This window comes from Musca vetustissima, unplaced genomic scaffold (assembly GCF_032173495.1).
Source record: "Musca vetustissima isolate MV318-11 ecotype Yass unplaced genomic scaffold, APGP_CSIRO_Mvet_v1 utg92886, whole genome shotgun sequence".
Lineage (NCBI taxonomy): Eukaryota > Metazoa > Arthropoda > Insecta > Diptera > Muscidae > Musca > Musca vetustissima.
Window position 1 is genome coordinate 56,098 of NW_026873796.1, and position 20,187 is coordinate 76,284.

Genomic DNA, 20,187 nt, shown 5'->3' on the forward strand with positions numbered 1-20,187 from the left:
ATTTGTTCGTCTTATGTGGAGTGTAACGGTTGTGTTTAAATTTAAAATTAAAAGAAAAATACGCACGGGTTTGTCACTTTTCCTGTCCATAGGAGAGTTTTAAGAAGTTCCGCTACTTAAATTTAAATTAAAATACAATTCTCTTCGCGTAGTCCAATTGTCCACAAGTTTTTATGGTCTATTATTGTAATTCTTTCGAATAGGAATCCAAATAAGACGTTTTTGGACCATAACATTGAGGATGGGGAGGCTTCGGTAATAAAAAAAACATAATAACCCAAGCTCAAAACATTTTTTTATTTATAAAAAAATGTTTTGAGCTTAATTTAATGTTTATATTTTGTTTTTATGTAAATGTGAAATCTAAAAATCTACCACCCCCTAATAAAGACCCACAGAAGCTTCATATCTTATCATTCAAAAATATACAATTTTTTCTAAATTCCCATGAAGAGTTTATTGCCAACAGCCAATATTTATCATCTCGTTTTGATGGGAACACGTAAACTTGAATGTTGTCTGCCTATCTTTAACCTTGAAATAGGAAGTTCAAATAATGTAAATCATAAGCCCAACGAATTGGATTAAAAAAATTATATAACAAATCTGTTTGCTATATGACACTGATTAAGTTTTCTGATATTAAATGAATATGAAATGAAAATTTTGTCAAAATTGAGCAACAATCATGATAAAAGTCCGGTACATATGTAAACAAAGCTTAATGATGGGAGTTATAATCGCAGCGAAATATATGACTGCATTTACACGGCGGTTTTTATTAAAACAAGTTTGTTGAAAACACAAATCTTCCACACCCTACTCCACATAAGAGGTGGAGTGTGGATACAATTTGTCATATCATTTCAAACATCTCGAAGTGATCGTTGGAGTCCCTTTCATTGTGTTGAAATTGTCATAGAGATTGAAAAGAAATTGAAAGAGTTTGGAAATTCCGACCATCATTGCTACTATTCATACGATGTTTTTTGTTATTGAATATCTGTCAAAGGGGCTGTATCTTGGCATTCCTCGGGAGTGTAAAAAATCCACACAGATCGATTGATTGATATGTGGAAGAGAAAGAGGCAGATGACTTAATCGAAAGGCTGAGGAGTTAAACGCCATATGTACTTATTTGTCGGAAAGACTATTACTGATGAAATGGGTAGATATTATTAAAGTCTAATTGGATAAAGTACATCATCTAACATCTGAAACAACACACTGGATCAGAAATGCTCATGTTACTCCCGCCTATGTCCAAAAATGACAAATCTAAATTAAGAGAGCATATGTTTGTTTAGATGAAGTGCCGACTGAATAATTTTTTTCAGGAAAAAATCTTCCCCAGTAGCTGAATTTTGTTTCCGATCGGAATATTCCATCCACAGGGGCTCAGGATTTTTTATTCTTACAGAAGAAGTCTTGTTTAGTTTCTGATAATTTTTCCCTATTAGAAAAAATCTTCCTTAGTTGCTGACTAATTTTTTTCCTATACGAAAAAAGTTTTCCTCAATGACAGGATTTTTTCCAATACGAATAGTCTTTCTCAATGGCCGAGGCTTTTTTCCCTATAGAAAAAAGTCCTAGAGGACTTAGAAAAATCTTCCTTAGTTGCTGACTATTTTTTTTCCTATACGAAAAAATTTTTCGTAGTGGCTGGCAATTTTGTTCCTATAAGAAAATAGTCTTCCTCAATGACAGGATTTTTTCCAATACGAATAGTCTTTCTCAATGGCCGAGGCTTTTTTCCCTATAGAAAAAAGTCCTAGAGGAAAAAATCTTCCTCAGAAGCTGAATAATTTTGTTCCTTTAGGAAAATGCCATCCTCATAGCTGAGGAAATTTGTTATCACAGGAAAAAGTCCTTTTTAGTTTCTGGCGATTTTTTTCCTATAAAAAACTGTTCCATAGTCGTGGACAGTTGTTTTCCAAACTTCCCAGCAGAGGCAACGGTATTGGCTAATGAGCGTGATGAGCTCCGTCGTACGACCCCTGAAGACCCAAGGTGGCGAGAAATTACCCTGGAAGTCAACAGACTGGAGCACCTGAAGCAAAGCAATATCAACGATAATGCTTAAGCAGCTGAATGAACCTGGAGTTGAGTATTTAACATTAGACCTCAAATTGTCGTTAACCAGCCAACATAGTTCCAGAATCCTGGAAAATGGGCAGTGTGGTCCCGCTACTGAAGCCTGGTACAAAGGTCTTTCGATGCAGGCATATAACAGTGCCCCTACGATTTGGAGTTCTTGGTAACCCCACCAACAAATGTCTGAGAGGTTCAACCAGGCCCCTTATTCCCTTTTTATACCTAGATTGTGGTACAGGGTATTATGCCTTTGTGCATATGTTTGTAACATGAAAAAAGATGTACCCATGGCTTTTGAGAATATGGATAGAATCACTTTCTGAGTCGATTTATGTGTGTCCGTCCGTCCATGTGAACAAAGTACAGGTCGCACATGCTCACTTATTTGCCTCAAGGACATATTGAAATTGGAGAACATCGGTTCAGATTTAGATATAGCTCCCATATATATTTTCGTCCGATTTTAGGTAAATGGTGCACCAAACTCCCAATATTTGTCCAATTGAGACAATATTTTGCACATACTACTGTATTAGGCCTAGATTGATGTAGGCGAAGTTTCGTTAAAATCGGTTCAGATTTCGATATAGCTCTCATATAGTTTCGTCCGATTTTATCTAAATGTAGCACAGCACCATATTGCCAATATTGTTCCGATTGAGACAAAATTTTGCACAGTGTACTGAATTAGGTCTAGATTGATGTGTGTTAAGTTTTGTTAAAATCGGTTCAGATTTCGATATAGCTCCCATATATAGTGTCGTCCGATTTTATCTAAATGGAGCACCATATTGCCAATATTGGTCCGATTGAGACAACATTTTTCACGGAGTACTGAATTAGGTCTAGATTCATGTATGCAAAGTTTTGTTGAAATCGGTTTAGATTTCGATGTAGCTGCCACATATACCTTCGTCCGATTTTATGTAAATAGTGCACCACACTGAAAATATTTATCCGATTGAGACAAACTTTTGCACAAAGTACTGAATTAGGTCTAGATTGATGTATGCGAATAGTTTCGTCCAATTTTCGCCAAATGGTGCACCAAACTCCCAATATTGGTCCGATTGAGACAAAATTTTGGTTTGAACTTTCCTAACTGGTTTGTTGTCCTAACAATGCTGTGTATATCGGAAATATCTGAAAAACCCCGACTAGAATATTTTGTTTATCTTTTTTATTTTTAATTTAAATTTGTCACATAAAAAAGGGGCTAACTTGGCTAGTTGTTTTATCAGAATGTGCTGTGCAGCGGTGGCCATAAACGACCGTTAAGATAAGCAATCCCTCCCATTCATTATTAATAACGTCTGTGCTTCTTCTTTAGCACAATTGTAAACATTTTTTTGCTGAGTAAACAAAAAACCGCATCATAATTACAAACTCTTGGTGGTAGAAGAACTGAACAATAGTCAGGTTACAAAAAGGAAGCCTTAACGTTAAAGATATGAAACATTTGTTGATATCGAAACGTTTACTTTAAAGTTTAATCACATTCGTAATATTACCAACCAAAAGAAAGAATTCCAGGGAATCATAAAGTTAAAGATATAAACCATTTGTTGTTGATACAGAAATGTTGGCTCTATAGTTGATGCACTTTCGCAAAACATATTTGCTGAAACAACGCAATATCTCACAATTCTTTGTGTTCGAATTCGTTTACATTGTTCTCATTTTTGTTATTTTTTTTTTTTTTATTTGCAGACTTGTAAAGTAAATATTTAACTAACTTTAAAATGGATATATCAGCTGCGACCGTTGTACCTCCCGATGGAGGTTGGGGCTGGGTTGTGGTGGCAGCCGTGGCCTTAATCAATGTAAGTATATTTTGTAAAAATACAAAATATAGAAATAGTAAAATTAATTAATGTTCAAATCTGTTCCTTCCTCTAGATGACAAATCAATCAATCTTATCCGTCTTTGGCCTGCTATTTGGGGCCCAGTTAAAGGAAATGCAACAGGAAACCTTTACGGCCGCCCTAATTACCAATCTCAATAGTTTGGCTTTGAATTTTTCGGGCCTCTTTATAGGGCCGGCCATTAAGAGTTTTAAGCCACGCAATGTGGCCGTTTGTGGCTGTGTAATGGTCTCGTTTGGCCTTAGTCTGTGTGCCTTTGCCACTGAGGGTTGGCATTTTATTGTGGGCTATAGTTTATTTGTAAGTCCAACAATGATTTTTTGTTATTAAAAAAATATAAAATATAATTATTAATTTATTTCCAGGTCGGTTTGGGTTTGGGCCTAATAGCCCCCTCAACATTTATGGCCATCAATTCATATTTTACCAGCAAACGAGGTCGCGCCGTTGGTGTCTCTCTGGCTGGAGCTGGTCTTGGCCAAGTTTTTATACCACACATTGTGCGATTTTTCCTTGATAATTATGGGTTTCGTATTGCTGTGTTGGCGATGTCAATACTCTCTCTTGTTGGTGTAAGTATAAAGCTGCCCTCATCATTATTTTTCAATTCACACAAATATTTACATTATTTTGCATATTTTTTATTTATTTATTTTTTTTACAGTTAATTGGTGCCCTTTTGTTAAAACCATTAACACCCAAGAAAACTGAACACAATAATCGTAAACATTTCACCATAATCCCCTCATCATCATCAGCAACAGCAGCAGACAAAGCCAAAGTCCAACGTGAGGACTCAGTTATGGAAATTAAAATTGTCCAGAATGATACGGATATGGATAAACAAAAATCGCAAGAGGTTTCTTTGTTACCACGCCAGGAGCGTATTGAAATTTATAAAGCCACAACAATGCCATTGGAAAAGACACCATCACCCTCGCCACCACGATCAACAGCCAGCTGTTGTGGCAGTGACTCATCATTGTGTCGCAAAATGTGTCAACGTGTTATCGAGGCTATGGATTTGGAATTATTAAAAGATCCCATCTTTTTGAGCATCATCATTGGCATGGCATTGGTCTATACATCAACGATAAATTTCACAATGATCTTTCCAAGCTTTTTGCAGGTAAGGAGACTATGTAATTATATTGAGGTTATTTAATGACTTTTTTAGGTTAGGGTCATATGATTTTTTTTTTCTATTTGAGGTTAGGTCGGAAAAAAACTTATAAAAACTTAAAATAAAAAGCTCAGTATTTATATTTATACAAAAAACGATAAAAATTAAAATTTTTTTTAATTTATATATATTTTAAAAATTTATTTTTTAACGTTTTGGGGGTTTTTTATTCGATTAGAAAATCTAATTTTAGGATAGAATCAAATAATTTGTTTTATTCAATTAGAAAAATCTAATTTTAGGTTATGATTCTTGATATTTGTATACCCTTCACCACACTGTGGTACGGGGTATTATGTCTTTGTGCATATGTTTGTAACAGGCAAAAGAAATCGAGATAGGCCCATAGTTCCTTTTGAGAATATGTATAGAATTACTTTCTGAGTCCATTTGTGCATCTCCATCCGTCCGTCCGTCTGCCCATGTATTTTTGTGAATAAAGTACAGGTCGCATTTATGATCCAATTTTAATAAAATTTGGCACCTGCCACTTATTTGGCCCAAGGAGGAACCCTATTGAATTTGGGAAAAACCGGATCAGATTTAGATATAGCTCCCATATATAGTTTCGTCCGATTTTATGTAAATGGTACACCAAACTCCCAATATTGGTCCGATTGAGACAAAATTTTGCACAGAGTACTGAATTGGGTCCAGATTGATGTATGCTAAGTTTCGCTGGAATCGGTTCAGATTTTGATATAGCTCTCATATATAGTTTCGTCCGATTTTATGTAAATGGAGCACCAAAGAGTCAGATTGATGTGTGTTAATTTTTGTTGAAATCGGTTCAGATTTAGATATAGCTCCCATATATAGTGTCGTCGGATTTTATGTAAATTGAGTACCATACTACCATTATTGCTTCGATTAAGACAAGATTTTGCACAGAGTACTGAATTAGGTCTAGATTTATGTGTGTTAAGTTTTGTTTGAATCGGTTCATATTTAGATATAGCTCCCATATAAAGTTTCGTCCGATTTTATGTAAATGGAGCACCATACTGCCAATATTTATCCGATTGAGACAAAATTTTGCACTAAGTACTGAATTAGGTCCAGATTGATGTATGCGAAGTTTTGTTGGAATCGGTTCATATTCAGATATAGCTCCCATATATAATTTCGTCCGATTTTATATAAATGAATCACCATACTGCCAATATTGTTACTGAATTAGGTCCAGATTGATTGTATGTAACCAAAGTGGTGATCATATAGTTGGCCCCGTCCGACTTTTGAACTTTCCCTACTGGTTTCCATTTGAGGTTAGGTCAGAAAAAAATTTAATTTAAAAAAAATGTTATAAAGTTTATAATTTAAAATATACCTTATAGAATTTATATTTTTTCTATTTTTTTATATTTAAAAAAATAGTTTTGAGGTTAGATCAGAAATAATTCTTGATGTTATAAAACCCTTTTCTTCTTAAAATATGAAATTTATTTAATTTAAAATTCCAATTTTAGGTTAGATTCGATCAATTTTTTGTTCAATTGGAAAAAAATAATTTTATTTTAAGATTATATACAGTTTTTCTATTTGAGGATAGGTCTGAAAAAATTATTTCGTTTTATAAAAACATCTAAAGTAAATGCTCAGAATTTATAATTCGAATAAAAAAATTACAAAAAGCGCTTATATATATTTAAATTTTTGTATATTTAAAAAGTTTTAAATTTGAGGTTAGAATCGAATAATTTTGTTTAATAAAAAAAAATATGTAAAATATCGTATTTTTTAATTATAGGACTCCGTTGGTTATACCACAAAAACCACAGCTACCTGTATGTCTATAATGGCAGGTGCTGATATCATTTGCCGACTTTTATTGCCCTGCATTACAGATAAATTGAAAATCCCTTATCGTCTTATTTTCTTATTGGGCACAGTGGGCTTGCTAATATCCAGAGCTGGTGAGTTAACAAAAATAATTTTAATTCAAATTTTACAATAGATAACTAACCTCAAAATTCCTTCCCTTCCTTTACAGCCCTTGCTGAATCGGTGGACCTCACCAGCATTATTGTTATGTCGATTTTTACCGGCATGACCAAATCAGCCACTGTTCTCAATAATAATCTAACAATTTCGGGTCACTGCAAACCGGAAAAGTTACCCGGTGGCCTGGGTCTAAATATGATTGCCAAAGGTGTACTAGTCATAAGTGTGGGTCAACTTCTCGGTTGGGTACGAGATTTTACCAAATCCTATGTGATATGTTTGCATGCACAAAATGCTTTATTGTTGTTTGTAATTTGTGTTTGGACCCCGGAAATGTTCTATAGATATCGTATATATCTTAAGGAGAAACGTCTTCAGAGGCTAAACAACGATGAGGAGGAGGTGGGGGCAAGCGCAAATGCACCACAACAGAAATTAAGTACTGATATGGATGTAGAAGGAGGAGAAGCAGAAGAACAACAAAGCCTGAATGACAACGCCAACAACACCACCTCATCAACAACAACTAAGCCAAAGCAATGTGACTGTTAGTTATTTACATACATATATAAATACTATATATTTTTTAATCATTAAGGAGAGCATAATTGTGAATTTATTATTATAATATTATTATTACTAAGACGGCATTTTTTTAAAGTATTATTAGACATAAGATAAGTTTGTCAGCAAATAGTGATTATTTTTTATGGAAAAAAAATCTATATGTGAAAAAAAAGATTTTGCACAATAATGGGTGGGTGTTTTGTAACAAATAAAATAATATATATTTAATAAAACTGTGGGAATAATCTAAAGTTTTTTTTATACACAATTCTAACTTGTGATATTGTCAATTTTTTATTACTTTTAAAGTTTATGTTTATATACTATGATATATAATATGTATAGTTTTATAAGGCAAATTATATTAACCATATAATGAATAAAATGAAGAAAAAAAACAAATATTAAAAAAACATATTTATTTTTGTTTAATTTCCTTTGGAAAATATAAGCATTATTTTATCGAATCGAATTTTAGGTTAGGATCGTACCATATTTTTTTTTATATTTGAGGTTAGGTTAGAATAAATATTTAATTAAAAAAAAGCCGATCAAATTTTTTATTCAATTAGAAATTTCTAATTTTATATTAGTATCATATCATTTATTTTCATTGGAGATTAAGTGAGAAAAAATTATTTAATGTTATAAAAACTCAGTATTTTGCATATTTAATTAGAAATGTAATCTGAACACAGAACATCAAATAAATGGATTCATCTGGGTAAACCCATTTTACCATCTACAAAAAATTTGCGAGGACATGAAGCGTTACGAAACTCACAGGTGTATGTAAAGGTGTAGAGGACTTTTTTAAGATTCAAAGAAACTATTCTCATCTAGCTATAAGAAATTCCAAACGAATATTCTGGTGTGACACCTGTTGAAACGTCTATTAAGATGCCATTTAAACCCCTCAAAAGGAAATGTGTTTTGTTTCGTCAACTGTACCTATGAGATGAAAAAACAAAATCTTTTTTCGACAGAATCAAAGCTTTTTTTTAATCTGATTCAAGTTTTACACCACCCTGGCCCATAGAACAAAGTATAATAATAAAGACTTTACGTAAAGTATAGTTCCGTTCCCGAACCTAAAAGAATCTACCGGGTAAAAAGGTAAACAGGAATGCCAACTTCTGATTGGCTGTTGTGTTGATTTTGAAGTATTGCCATCTAATTTTGGCATATTTACTAGATTTGCGTTCCCGAACTTTTCAAATTATTTTGTACTCTGAGAGCGAGTTTGAAATGTTTCCATTTTACTAGCTTTACTATTAAAAAAGTACTGGAACATACCATATATTTCAAATTATATATATGCAAAGTTTCCACTTTAAAGTTTTTGTAAAATGAAAAATAATTTTTTCTGACCTAACCTCAAATAGAAAAAAATAGATTTTTTTCTAAATGAATAAAAAATTAATAATATTTGTAACTAAAATTCAACTTTTAAATTAAATAAATATACAAATTTAAGATTTAAACTTTTTCAAAACACTAAATTTGATCTCTTTTTTCAATTATATTTTTTTGCCCTAACCTCAAATAGAATAAATATAGAATGCTAACAAAAAAATTAGAATTTTCTAATTGGATTAAAAAAATTAATCGATTCTTTATCGGTTAGAATCGATTCTTTTTTGACTTTCATCATTATACTTTTAAATAAATATGAAAATTTAAGAGTTAAAGGTTTTTAAAACACTGAACAATTATTTTTGATCTAATCTCAAATCTGAAACCTTTAAAAGATAAAACAAAATAAAAATAACTATGATTTTAATCACTTTTTTCAATTAAATAATTTTCTGACCTAACCTCAAATAGAACAAATATACAATCCTGACCAGAGATGGCCTGTCAGAAACAGTGACGTAAATGACATACATTTCCGACGAATAATACATACGTCAGAAACGTCGGAAACCTACCCAAATCCATTACGTTTTTGACAAAATAGCTATTTCCATTAATCAATTTGGAAATTACGCATGCTTTACTCAAATCCATATAAAATTTCAAAATTTTCTTCTCGAAAAATTTAAAAATTTGTTATCAGTTCTAGTAAGGAATAGTCAGATATATGTAAAAATAATATATATTCTTGAAAATAACTGTGTATGCTGATAATATTGATATAAATGACGTTTACCACGTTTATTACATTTTATACAGGTATATGACGTTTTCGACGTTTACACCTTTTTGACAGTCGAAAAACTAAAAATTCGTCACACGGGCCATCCCTGATCCTGACCTAAAATTAGGATTTTCTAATTAAATAAAAAATATAAAAAGATTAGAATTTAATAATTTTTTTCACTAAAAAGTTTTTATACAATTAAATAATTTTTTTTCTGACCTAACCTCAAATAGAAAAAAATTATATTATCCTAACCTAAAATTAGATTTTTCTAATTGAACAGAAAATGATTAGAATCTAGCCTAAAACTGGACTTTTAAATTAAACTAATTTATAAATTAAAAAGTTAAACGATTTCCAAAAACTAAAAAATTATATCTGATCTAACCTCAAATGTGAAAATTTTTTAAAATATAAAAAAATGAAAAAAAAAATTGTAAATTAAATTTTTTTTGTAAATGTTTGTGGCCTAACCTCAAATAAAGCAAATATACAATCCCAACATAATATTAGAATTTTCCAATTGAATCAAAAAATGATACGATTCTAACCTAAAATTAGATTTTTAAATAAAATTAATATACAATTTAAGAGTTAAACATTTTCGAAACACTAAACAATTATTTCAGATCCAACTTCAAATATGATTTTTTTCTAAATAAAAAAATGAAAATGAAGAAAAAAATATTTTTTTTTAAATTAAATATTTTTTTTAAACCTCAAATGGAGCATAAAAATTTAAGTAACAAATATTTCAAAACACTCAACATTTATTTCTTATCTAATCTCAAATCTAAAATTTAAAGTTTTTTTTGCTTTAATTTTTAAAAAGTATTAATTTAATCGTTTTCTGTGAATAAATATTTTTTCTGATTTAACCTTAAAAAATTAATCTATTCTAACCAAAAATTAGACGTTTTCAAAACACAAAACAATCATTTCTGATCTAACCTCAAATCCAAAACTTTTTTAAACAAAAAATTAGAAAAATAATATAATTCTTATCGCTTTTTGTAAATTATATATGCAACCAACTGAGCTTCACCTTAAAAACTTTTATAAAAATATTTTTTTCTGACCTAACCTCAAATAGAAAAAAAAATAACACGATCCTAACATGATTTTAGATTTTTCGAATAAATATTTTTTTTTAATTCGGTCGGAGTTTTCACATGTAACTTTCGTAAGCAACTCAGTTGAATTCGATGGAGAGAGATAAGAAAAGTGGCTTGTGTAACTCCCAAGTAACCAAGTCCTCAAATTTGAATTTCGAAAATGAATAGAGAACATATGATTGGGACACAAAAATTACTTACCTTTGTCGTTTAAATTTTAGCTGCTTCCCAGAGTCGACCAAATTTGTTTCTTCAACAACTATTTCGGATTAATCTTCCCGAGGAATTGTCGAGCGAATTGTTTTGAAGTAGTTTGTTGTAAAAATGTATATATTTATTGTTAGTTCATATTTAGAATTATACTGATGAAGTTTATTTTGACACAGTTTTAATAAAATTGATCGATTTTGAGTGACTTGGTAGGAAACTTTCTAGCCCACCATATCCTAAAAAGTAAAAATCCTTGAAAAAATGCTCATTGATATTTCCACAGGTGCCTCGATGAGTTCATAACCATAACTTTATATGTTTAGCTTCTTTGAAGCCCCATAATGATTTTAAGTTTTATTTTCCATTACATTTTAAATTTATTACAAAAGTGTTTTTTTAATATTCAATAAACCGAAATATATATATAGGTGTGTACTTTTTATTGACCGGCAACGATGGCCTCACCAGATTCAGTGTTGAAGAATAATTTACGTTCAATGCCATCCTGTGTAATAATGCCAATACGTACAACACCACCGGAGCTACCATCGTGATACATAGCATGGCGGACGGCTGAAAACAAGGAAATGAGAAAATATCATGTTTTTTAAGTGATAATATTGTTATAGATTTCTGCTATATATAGTTAACATTTAAATATTAGTCCTGATTATTCTTAGAATATTCTAATTACAATTCGGTATTTTTTTTTTTTTTTTGATGCCTGAGTTGACGAGAATTTCAGCAATCTTAGGAAATCCAGGAAGTAAAATTGCCTAATGTAAAACAGGACTTACATTAACGGTTAAAAAATCTTGTGGATCTGGTCATATTAAATAAATTCTTGTTATAACAATAGTCGCCGATTTCATGAGCGTTCTATTATTGCCATAATTAATTTGTTTATCATACACACACACTTACCTTTCTTAACGAATTCCACACAATCGTCCTTCTTCATGTTCGGCTTAAAGAATTCCCTTACGAAACCATAAATATAACTCGAACCCGAACCACCAATTGTGCAGGCTTCACGTTTCAACATACCGCCCAATGGTATCGAATACACCTGACCGCCATTCTTTTTATCCCAACCGGCCACAATGATACCAGCTACCAATGAATCTCTATAGTTATAACAATAGTTACGGAATTCGGAAGCAGCTTCCGCAACCAAAGGCTCCTCGCCTGTTTGATTTTCATGATAGTTCAGTGAGTAGGCAACAATATCGGCAATAGCCTGGGTGTCAGCAGCCGAACCACTGCGACAGCAATAGATTTTGTCAGTAATGCGTGTCAATTTATCGGTGACTCTGTTTGCAACATAGACTCCGGTACTGGTACGTGAATCGGCACCAATGACAACACCACCATCGAACTCCACGGCCATGATAGTGGTCTGGAAATGGGGATCCAAAAAGTACAAATTAATTTAATTTGAAATTTAATTGGGATGCTATTCTTTAACTACTTACACCAGTGCTGTGGGCAGCATCCATCCAGTCATTTCCAAAAACCATGTTTAGGGATTTATTTTAATGGGTTTTCTTAATGAAAATGTAAAAAATTCTTTCCGGCTATTCGCAAATTGGTCTTTTGCAAAATGACTTGAATGTTTTTTGGTTTGCTTCTTATTTTCCTATGACGCCATTCACTGATGGTTGATAGTTCCGATTGATTTCATTAGGTGTATTCACATGTTGCGAACGTATTAAATAACATAAATCCAGTGGTACCCAAACTGTGGTATATTTGTTATTGTTACAATTTTGTTGTGGAGCTCAGAAATATTTAATAGTACGTTTACATCGCACTGGATTTCGTTAACTATATTGTCAATTTCATTGCATATATGTCAAATAACTCCTCACAGAGGAGGTTAACATGAAAACAATTCTAATGTTAATGCGCTTTAAAAGGGATTGAAGTAAAACGACATTTATAGTACAGTGGGGTTTAAAAGTCAATTCCATTACACATTTGTCAAATAAATCCTCAAAAAGAAGGTTAACCCCTGTAAAAAGTTCTAAAATACGTGTCGTTTTAGATTATAACTCTTTTGCAGGTTAACATACTTCATGAGGATTTATTTGGCATATATTAAAAGGAATTATCAATTCAAACCACCCAATATATATATATATATAATTTAATGGAAATGAAATTGATTTTACCGCGTTATGCTGCGTTTATACTTACGAAATCCACTCGATCTCAAATGTCACTTCCATGGCGTATACATCAAATATAATCCACTGGATTTGTACCATAATACAAGGAAGGGCAGCTTGGGTTGAATAACAAAAAAGCAACTATGTATGTGGTGGCTTCATCTGCCAAAATATAAAATATAAATTCGCAACAAGTTGATGTGTTTTTTTTTTTTGACATTTTGTCAACACTACAAACCCGAAAAATGAACGAAAGCTTATGATTTCATTCCGAAATCCAGTAGGGAATACCGAAATATTTGTTTCATCCATACCAAAGTAATTACTTCCAGACGGACGCGTTAGAAATATCATTTTCATATCAATTAAATTTAAATATATTTCAATTTATTTTGAATTTATTTGACATAGTATTCAAAACAATACACAAACATACACAAAATATGTATTTTGATGTGAGGATAAATTTTAATCAGTTGGTAGCTGTGCCCTACCTTGTAATAACCATGGATGATGCCATGTGGGTATATACAGCCCATGACATATGTAGTTTATATTTACTATAAAAGCGGATTTACATATAAGATTTGATCATGATTTCTTAATCAGGCTAAATTTACCATGATTTACCATACAAAATTAAATCATCGTGCGGCATGGTTTATTTTAAATTATGATCGAAATCATGATATTACTGAGATGCAACGCGGTTTTTGTGCTAAAAAATACAACTCTCTCACAATGTACCAACATTCACATGTTGTTTGTTTTTAAATTTAACGGTAACCAAAAAATTAAATAACAATTATTTATAGATTTTTTTATTTTTCGTTGTTTTTTAAAATTTCTAAACGATCGCACCATTGCAAAAACATTTCCATTGTTGTAATTCTTCGTTTCATGTTCAAATTGCAAACAAATATTTTTGCAGCAAGTTTATAATTTTGTATGTATACTAACAAACATCAGCTGATCCGTATTTAAATCATGATTAAAGGTATGTGTAAACAATTAGGGCGTATTTCTGGATTTCGTTAATCGAGTCGATTTAAAATCGTATATGTAAATGTACTTTAATATTTGTATACAAAATTCCAATATTCTAAAGTTTTTTACCAGATCAACAGAGTCTTTTTTGGTCTAGCAATTTTTGCACCATATATAAGTATAAATAAAAGGTATAAATTATAACAATAATTTATCGAATACTTTTTCGATTGTTTTAAAATGTTGTTGTCTCTCACTTTACATTTATGTTGTTTGAATTATTTTTTATGGTGCTTTTACACAATTTGTATGTATTTTACATGTGTGCTGTCGCTTTGTATTTTTCATATGACATAACCTATAAACAAGACAACACCTTTATTTTTTCTTAAATCAATATAATTTTTTTATTTAACACCTATAAATGAAATAACAATTTATAATTTTTGCCTTTTCATTCTTTTCTCGGACTTGCAATTCAAATATATTCATCCCACAAACAGGTGATTTCCTTATGTTTCACATGCAAATCTAGAGCGCGCCCTATCGGAACAAATACATATGTAATTACATATCGTTATGACACATTGAAATTTCCGTATGTTTCACACGACGAGTTCGAGTTGCATATGTAAGTAAAGTGACAGTACATGTGTGAAATACATATATGTAGTGTAAAAAAACTTAAAGTTGGCTTTGTTTAAAGTAAAAAGAATAAAGGTGTTCAAAATTGAGTTTGACTCTGATGTTCCTTTATTTTTTATGTTCAATTTTTTAGTTAACTTTTATGTCATTTGAATTATTATTTACTATTTCGCTTGTGAATATCATGTATTTTTCCATGTTTGCAGCTCTCTTTTGACGATAATAGATTTATATAAACCTATTGACACTTTTCGATCTATGTAGCCCTAATATCATGTTTTTGCCGGGTATTTTGTTTTGATTCCTAATCTTTATCAACTTGTTTCTTTTTCTTCATATTTTGTACTTCAAATATACCTTTTTGGAAGCATCAAGTGAGTGTTTGGAATTTAATTTTTTATCAAAAAAGAATAAAATTGAAACAAAAAAATGCTTAGCTTAGTTGTCAGAAGTAAATATTTGCATGAACATGCTTAGATTATTAGGGCAGTGAAACAATGTTTAAGTGGGATTCGATGTAATGATGGTTGGCGCTCCCACGTGTTTGCCTTTTTTGGGGGTATGGGCAGAAGGGCTAGATACATATGGACATATGGCTGTTGGAGCACCAATAATGCTACAGAATGATTTGGGTGTGACATTGGTTGGTCTAGTAGAACTCTTTTTAAGACACAACGTAGTTATTAATTCATATCTAAAAAAACAATAAACATGGATCACAATAATGGACTCCTGATTCATCCACTTCTAACTTGGGATTAACACCATCCAACAACATATGACTCTAACAAATACCTGTACTTATTTAAACTTTTATCCACTAGATTGGGAAACATCACAGGAAAGCCTTTTTGATATCTCGATATTATGGCAAATGTGGCATTAAGTGAAGCTGAAAAAACCTTCATACTACATGGAGTGGAGGTAAGTCTTCAAATATTCTTCAATTATTTATATTTTTATTGATTCATATTCATTATTTTCTGCAGGAGGATTTTCGTTGTGATGGTCGTTCCCGTCGTGATTATCGTCCAATGGAATTGGAATGTGAAATTGTAAATAACGCCAGTGGATCGGCCAGATTGCGTTTGGCCAACACAGATATTTTGGTAGGAGTTAAATGTGAAATTGATACACCGACCTCGTTACATCCCGATCAGGGAAAAATTGAGTTTTTCGTTGATTGGTAAGTGGAATTTGGAAAAAAAATTCTGAAATGTTTTTAAAATATTTTTGGTATTGGAACCACTCTAGTTTAGGGAAAATGATCACATTTTTTTTTTTAAATTACCAGAGGAGGTATTCTTACCCTAATTATGGGGACGTACCCCGTTATTTGGGTAACCGGGTACCCCAAGAAAAAAATATATCCCCATAATTAGGGTAAAAATGCCTAACTCTGGCAAAATTTTCAAAAAAATCTGATCGTTTTTTTACTAAACTACCAAATTTTTCAGGGATCAGTAAAGGGTGTGGATTAAAAATTTATTTTTAAGGGATCTTTATTTGATGCGGTTTATAGGATTTTTTCAGAGATATTTATTGCACGAGATTATTTTAACTACAATATATATATATAAAAGGTCGAAGGAATAATTTTGCGAATTTTCCAATTGGCTAGTTAAGTGAACTGAATATTATCGTCTCGGGAACGGTGATGAACGAATCTAGTTCAAGTGTTTTAGTCTCACTTTTTTCTTTACAGTTCAGCCAATGCCACACCCGAATTCGAGGGCAGAGGTGGTGAAGAATTAGCCCTAGAACTTGCGGACACCTTAACAAATGCCTATGAGTCTCCGTCGGCCTTTGACCTTAAATCCTTATGTATACTGCCGGGACAACATTGTTGGAAACTTTATGTGGATATTTTGGTAAGACATTTTAGGGTGAATGCTCATATTTTTTCTTTTAAATAAATTTTCTTCTAGATTTTAGAATGTGGTGGAAATCTATTCGATGCCGTCTCGTTGGCATCCAAGGCCGCCATCTTTAATACAAGAATACCTAAAGTTACAGCTGCTGTCATGGATGCTGGAGAGGCTGAACTGCTTATATCAGATGATCCATATAATTGTACACGTATACATATTGATAATATACCCATATTGGTAACCGTCTGTAAAATTGGAGATTGTTGTGTCGTAGATCCCTCAGCGGAAGAAGAACAATGTAGTACAGCAAGTTTGGTGGTTGGCGTTTCGAAAAGAAATAATAAATGTGAGTAATACATCTGCTATATCAGAAGGATCCGCCTCTGAATGAATGAATTTGCATTTTTTACAAAATCTGAAATCCATTTTTTATTAACAAAAATATTTTCTAATTTTTAGGTTATGTCTCCCATACACACACCGTTGGCGGTGGATCGTTACACAAAGATACCATGTATAAATGTTTAACATTGGGCGTTACAGCTGGCGAGACCCTCAATGATGCCTTGGAGAAAGCTCTACGACTGGAGGAATCCCGTGTTGGTGACAAAAGAAAAGAAACTGTGGGATTTTTAAAATAAATAATTGTGAAGTTCAGTTTTGTCTTGTTTTCTTTTTATTCAAGCTACTAACATAAGAAGTAGCCTATCGTTTGAATAAGTTTCTATAATTTTATTACAAAAAGAATCAATTTATGTAGTATTTAATAGTAATGTTTCTTTTTTTGATATTTGTATGTATTACGCATTAATAAACTAATACACAATTTCCTAAAATTTTCACTCTAATGACTAGTTCCTCTTTTTGGTCTGTTTCGTACCGGATGAGGGTTTCTTTTCTTTTTCCAATTGCTTGGGAGGATTGCCGGTGAATAGCGATGTTATCATTTCACTTATTTCGGGCATTTCATTGTTCATTTTGGGGAATTGCATATTTTCTAATTCTTTTTTCGTCTCGGGGTCATTGATCATTTTGGGTAAGACCCACATCAGCAATAGGGGTACCACCATCATCAATACCATGGGACTGAAGAGGAAATCGGTGATCTGAAAAAAAAAATAAACAACAAATCAATATCCTCTGTAATAATGAATACCGTATTCCCAACTCACCTTCCACTGTTCTCTGGTTTGGAAATACTTGAATCTAGTCAATGCCTTCAATTTCAATGGATAAGGCACCTGTACAATCTGTGATGGCTGTACATAATTCACTTTGCGTGCACGAAATTTACCCTTGGGATTAATTTCTACTCTGACCGGTTCATAGAAATAATCTGGATTATTGATTTCCACAACATAACTTCCCGAAGGCACTGAACTAATAATGAAGGAACCATCTTCCCTTATGAAACCTTTGTATTCACCATTATTAATGGAGAGCACAGTGTCAGCTTGCCATTTATTGTTGGGAATGGCATTGGGATTATAGCTCATCTGTTGTGCCTCTGGGGGATAGACTTTACCCTCAATTGTAAATAGACCGGATACTTCATCCTATGCAGCAGCAGCAGCGGCAGCAAGTGAAAAGACGTGTTCAAGTTCATTAATTAGTAAAAAAAATAAGGGAATGCAATGCGAAATGTCATCCACTTCCACTTACCACCAATTCATCTTGAATTGTCAAATCTCCATTGGCCATACATGCCACAGCGAATAGAGCTAAAAGCTCTAGTAAGAATTTTGATCTCATATCTGTTTTTCAATTGTTTCTAATTCGTAAATTAGTTAAATTTTAATGTGAAAAATTATTCTTCGTTCACGAGACCAGAGTTGGGAGCCGGTTATAAAGGAACTCGACGGCGTGCCGTTGGCTTTGATTCAGCTGTCATTTAACGCCGTTAGATAATGGCGCGTTCTATGCAATGTAGGGGTTTACACGTTGAATGTTTTAGTGTGTGAAATTAACTTCTGTAATAGGGAGATGAAAAACGTGGAAAATGCATTTGTATTCCCAAAAAAAAGACACAGATTTTCCTTAAATAAAAGTAATAAAATCCAAAATTTAAAAAAAAGAAGGGGTATTGCGGTGCATTTACATTTGACATTTTTTCAACACAAAACTAAAAACGCGAAAAATGAATGAAAGGTTATGATTTCTTTCCAAAATGCAGTAGGGAATATCATCAAATGTTTGTTTCATCCATAACAAAGTAATTACTTCCAGACGAACATGTTAAAAACAAAATTTTCATTTCAATTAAATTTGAATATATTTATTTTGAATTTCTTTGACATAGTATTCAAAACAATACACACACATACACAAAATATGTATTTTAATTTGATGGAACAAGCCACCTTGAGATTAAATTGTAATCAGTTGGTAGCTGTGCTCTACCTTGTAATAATTATACCATGCGTACAAGTCGTTTTATACGGCAATTTTTTTAAAACATTTTTTTTTTTCAATATTTAGCCTATTGACTTAGTCTATTGGTTATACTATCCATTCCAAATCGACTCGATTTGTTTAGACTAGAATTAAAATGATATAAATTTGACAGTCAGCTGTTATTTGTTTACGTATTAATAAAAATTTCACTGGTTTCATAATTTGAATTATTTTTAAGAAGAATTCGCTGTTTGGATCACCTGACATTTGGGTCATTATTATGATTAAAAAAAAAAACAGTTTCGTAGTTGGGCGACTATTCTAAAAGAAAACAAAAGACATACATAACGTACTGTCAATTTGTTACATTTAGGGGAAATGATGTGTGTTTTCTTTAAAAAGCTGTGTATACTATAGTTTTTATTGTGATAAAGTGCATTATCTCGATTTAATTGCAAAAAAAATTAACAAAATTAAATCCACTCAATATCTGGAAATCCTATGCTAGATCGAGTTTATTTCAAATACAACCCTGTTTTTGCATCAAAAAATAATCACGTCTCCTTAAAGTATGCTACAAAATACGATACAATTAAAAAATAATATTCCACCACAAATATGGCTGCTGATGAAAAAAACGATTTTTTTTATTTATAATTAATATTAGCTCTGTCTGTTTACTCGATATTTGGTAACAATTGTTGCCAAATGCTACTAAAACGGCATATACATTAGAACTTTTTACCGGGTTAACCTACTTTATGAAGATTTATTTGACATATATGCAACGGAATTGACCATGGCACAATGAATAGGTAGTCCATTTAGCGCAGCTGATGTCTTGATTAACTGTCAACGTGGGTAATTTCTACTTGAATTCGATGTGCAGTGTTGCCAACCGTTTGTAATATTATTTGGAAAATTTTGACAGATAGTCGAGACAAAAACAAAGGTTTTTGTTGGTATACATCCCCTTATTATTGCATCATGGAATTGA

The 20,187-nt window shown here is 31.9% G+C and overlaps 4 protein-coding genes across 4 annotated transcripts; 2 read left to right on the forward strand and 2 right to left on the reverse strand.

Moving 5' to 3' along the window:
• The first annotated feature begins 3,836 nt into the window (after positions 1–3,836).
• LOC133328196 (monocarboxylate transporter 9) lies at positions 3,837–7,639 on the forward strand. The gene is made up of 6 exons (XM_061536754.1): positions 3,837–3,917; positions 3,994–4,260; positions 4,326–4,532; positions 4,625–5,089; positions 6,894–7,059; positions 7,137–7,639. Exons 1-6 carry the CDS (start codon positions 3,837–3,839, stop codon positions 7,637–7,639), a joined length of 1,689 nt encoding a protein of 562 aa, XP_061392738.1.
• A 3,922-nt stretch (positions 7,640–11,561) lies between these two features.
• Positions 11,562–12,671, reverse strand: LOC133328174 (proteasome subunit beta type-6). Its single transcript, XM_061536733.1, has 3 exons — positions 12,598–12,671; positions 12,047–12,521; positions 11,562–11,695 (listed from the first exon to the last, which is right to left on the reverse strand). The coding sequence occupies exons 1-3, from the start codon at positions 12,640–12,642 to the stop codon at positions 11,562–11,564; spliced, it is 654 nt and encodes a 217-aa protein (XP_061392717.1). The 5' UTR covers positions 12,643–12,671.
• Positions 12,672–15,792: 3,121 nt separating this feature from the next.
• On the forward strand, positions 15,793–17,437 carry LOC133328228 (exosome complex component RRP42). Its single transcript, XM_061536779.1, has 5 exons — positions 15,793–15,849; positions 15,915–16,111; positions 16,631–16,796; positions 16,854–17,142; positions 17,256–17,437. Exons 1-5 carry the CDS (start codon positions 15,793–15,795, stop codon positions 17,435–17,437), a joined length of 891 nt encoding a protein of 296 aa, XP_061392763.1.
• Positions 17,438–17,586: 149 nt separating this feature from the next.
• On the reverse strand, positions 17,587–18,552 carry LOC133328185 (ER membrane protein complex subunit 7 homolog). The gene is made up of 3 exons (XM_061536743.1): positions 18,459–18,552; positions 17,969–18,352; positions 17,587–17,902 (listed from the first exon to the last, which is right to left on the reverse strand). Exons 1-3 carry the CDS (start codon positions 18,546–18,548, stop codon positions 17,648–17,650), a joined length of 729 nt encoding a protein of 242 aa, XP_061392727.1. The 5' UTR covers positions 18,549–18,552; the 3' UTR covers positions 17,587–17,647.
• Positions 18,553–20,187: the final 1,635 nt, after the last annotated feature.

Bases quoted from the DNA above. Each gene is read 5' to 3' on its own strand.
- LOC133328228 (XM_061536779.1), top strand. From the start codon at position 15,793: ATGGCAAATGTGGCATTAAGTGAAGCTGAAAAAACCTTCATACTACAT. The intron at 15,850-15,914 runs GTAAGTCTTCAA...TATTTTCTGCAG, and splicing joins TCATACTACATGGAGTGGAG to GAGGATTTTCGTTGTGATGG. The intron at 16,797-16,853 runs GTAAGACATTTT...ATTTTCTTCTAG, and splicing joins AACTTTATGTGGATATTTTG to ATTTTAGAATGTGGTGGAAA.
- LOC133328196 (XM_061536754.1), top strand. From the start codon at position 3,837: ATGGATATATCAGCTGCGACCGTTGTACCTCCCGATGGAGGTTGGGGC. The intron at 4,533-4,624 runs GTAAGTATAAAG...TTTTTTTTACAG, and splicing joins CAATACTCTCTCTTGTTGGT to TTAATTGGTGCCCTTTTGTT. The intron at 7,060-7,136 runs GTGAGTTAACAA...CTTCCTTTACAG, and splicing joins CTTGCTAATATCCAGAGCTG to CCCTTGCTGAATCGGTGGAC.
- LOC133328174 (XM_061536733.1), bottom strand. From the start codon at position 12,642: ATGGTTTTTGGAAATGACTGGATGGATGCTGCCCACAGCACTGGT. The intron at 12,522-12,597 runs GTAAGTAGTTAA...CCCCATTTCCAG, and splicing joins ATGCTGCCCACAGCACTGGT to ACCACTATCATGGCCGTGGA. The intron at 11,696-12,046 runs GTAAGTGTGTGT...CCTTGTTTTCAG, and splicing joins TGTGGAATTCGTTAAGAAAG to CCGTCCGCCATGCTATGTAT.
- LOC133328185 (XM_061536743.1), bottom strand. From the start codon at position 18,548: ATGAGATCAAAATTCTTACTAGAGCTTTTAGCTCTATTCGCTGTGGCA. The intron at 18,353-18,458 runs GTAAGTGGAAGT...GCTGCTGCATAG, and splicing joins CAATTCAAGATGAATTGGTG to GATGAAGTATCCGGTCTATT. The intron at 17,903-17,968 runs GTGAGTTGGGAA...TTTTTTTTTCAG, and splicing joins AAACCAGAGAACAGTGGAAG to ATCACCGATTTCCTCTTCAG.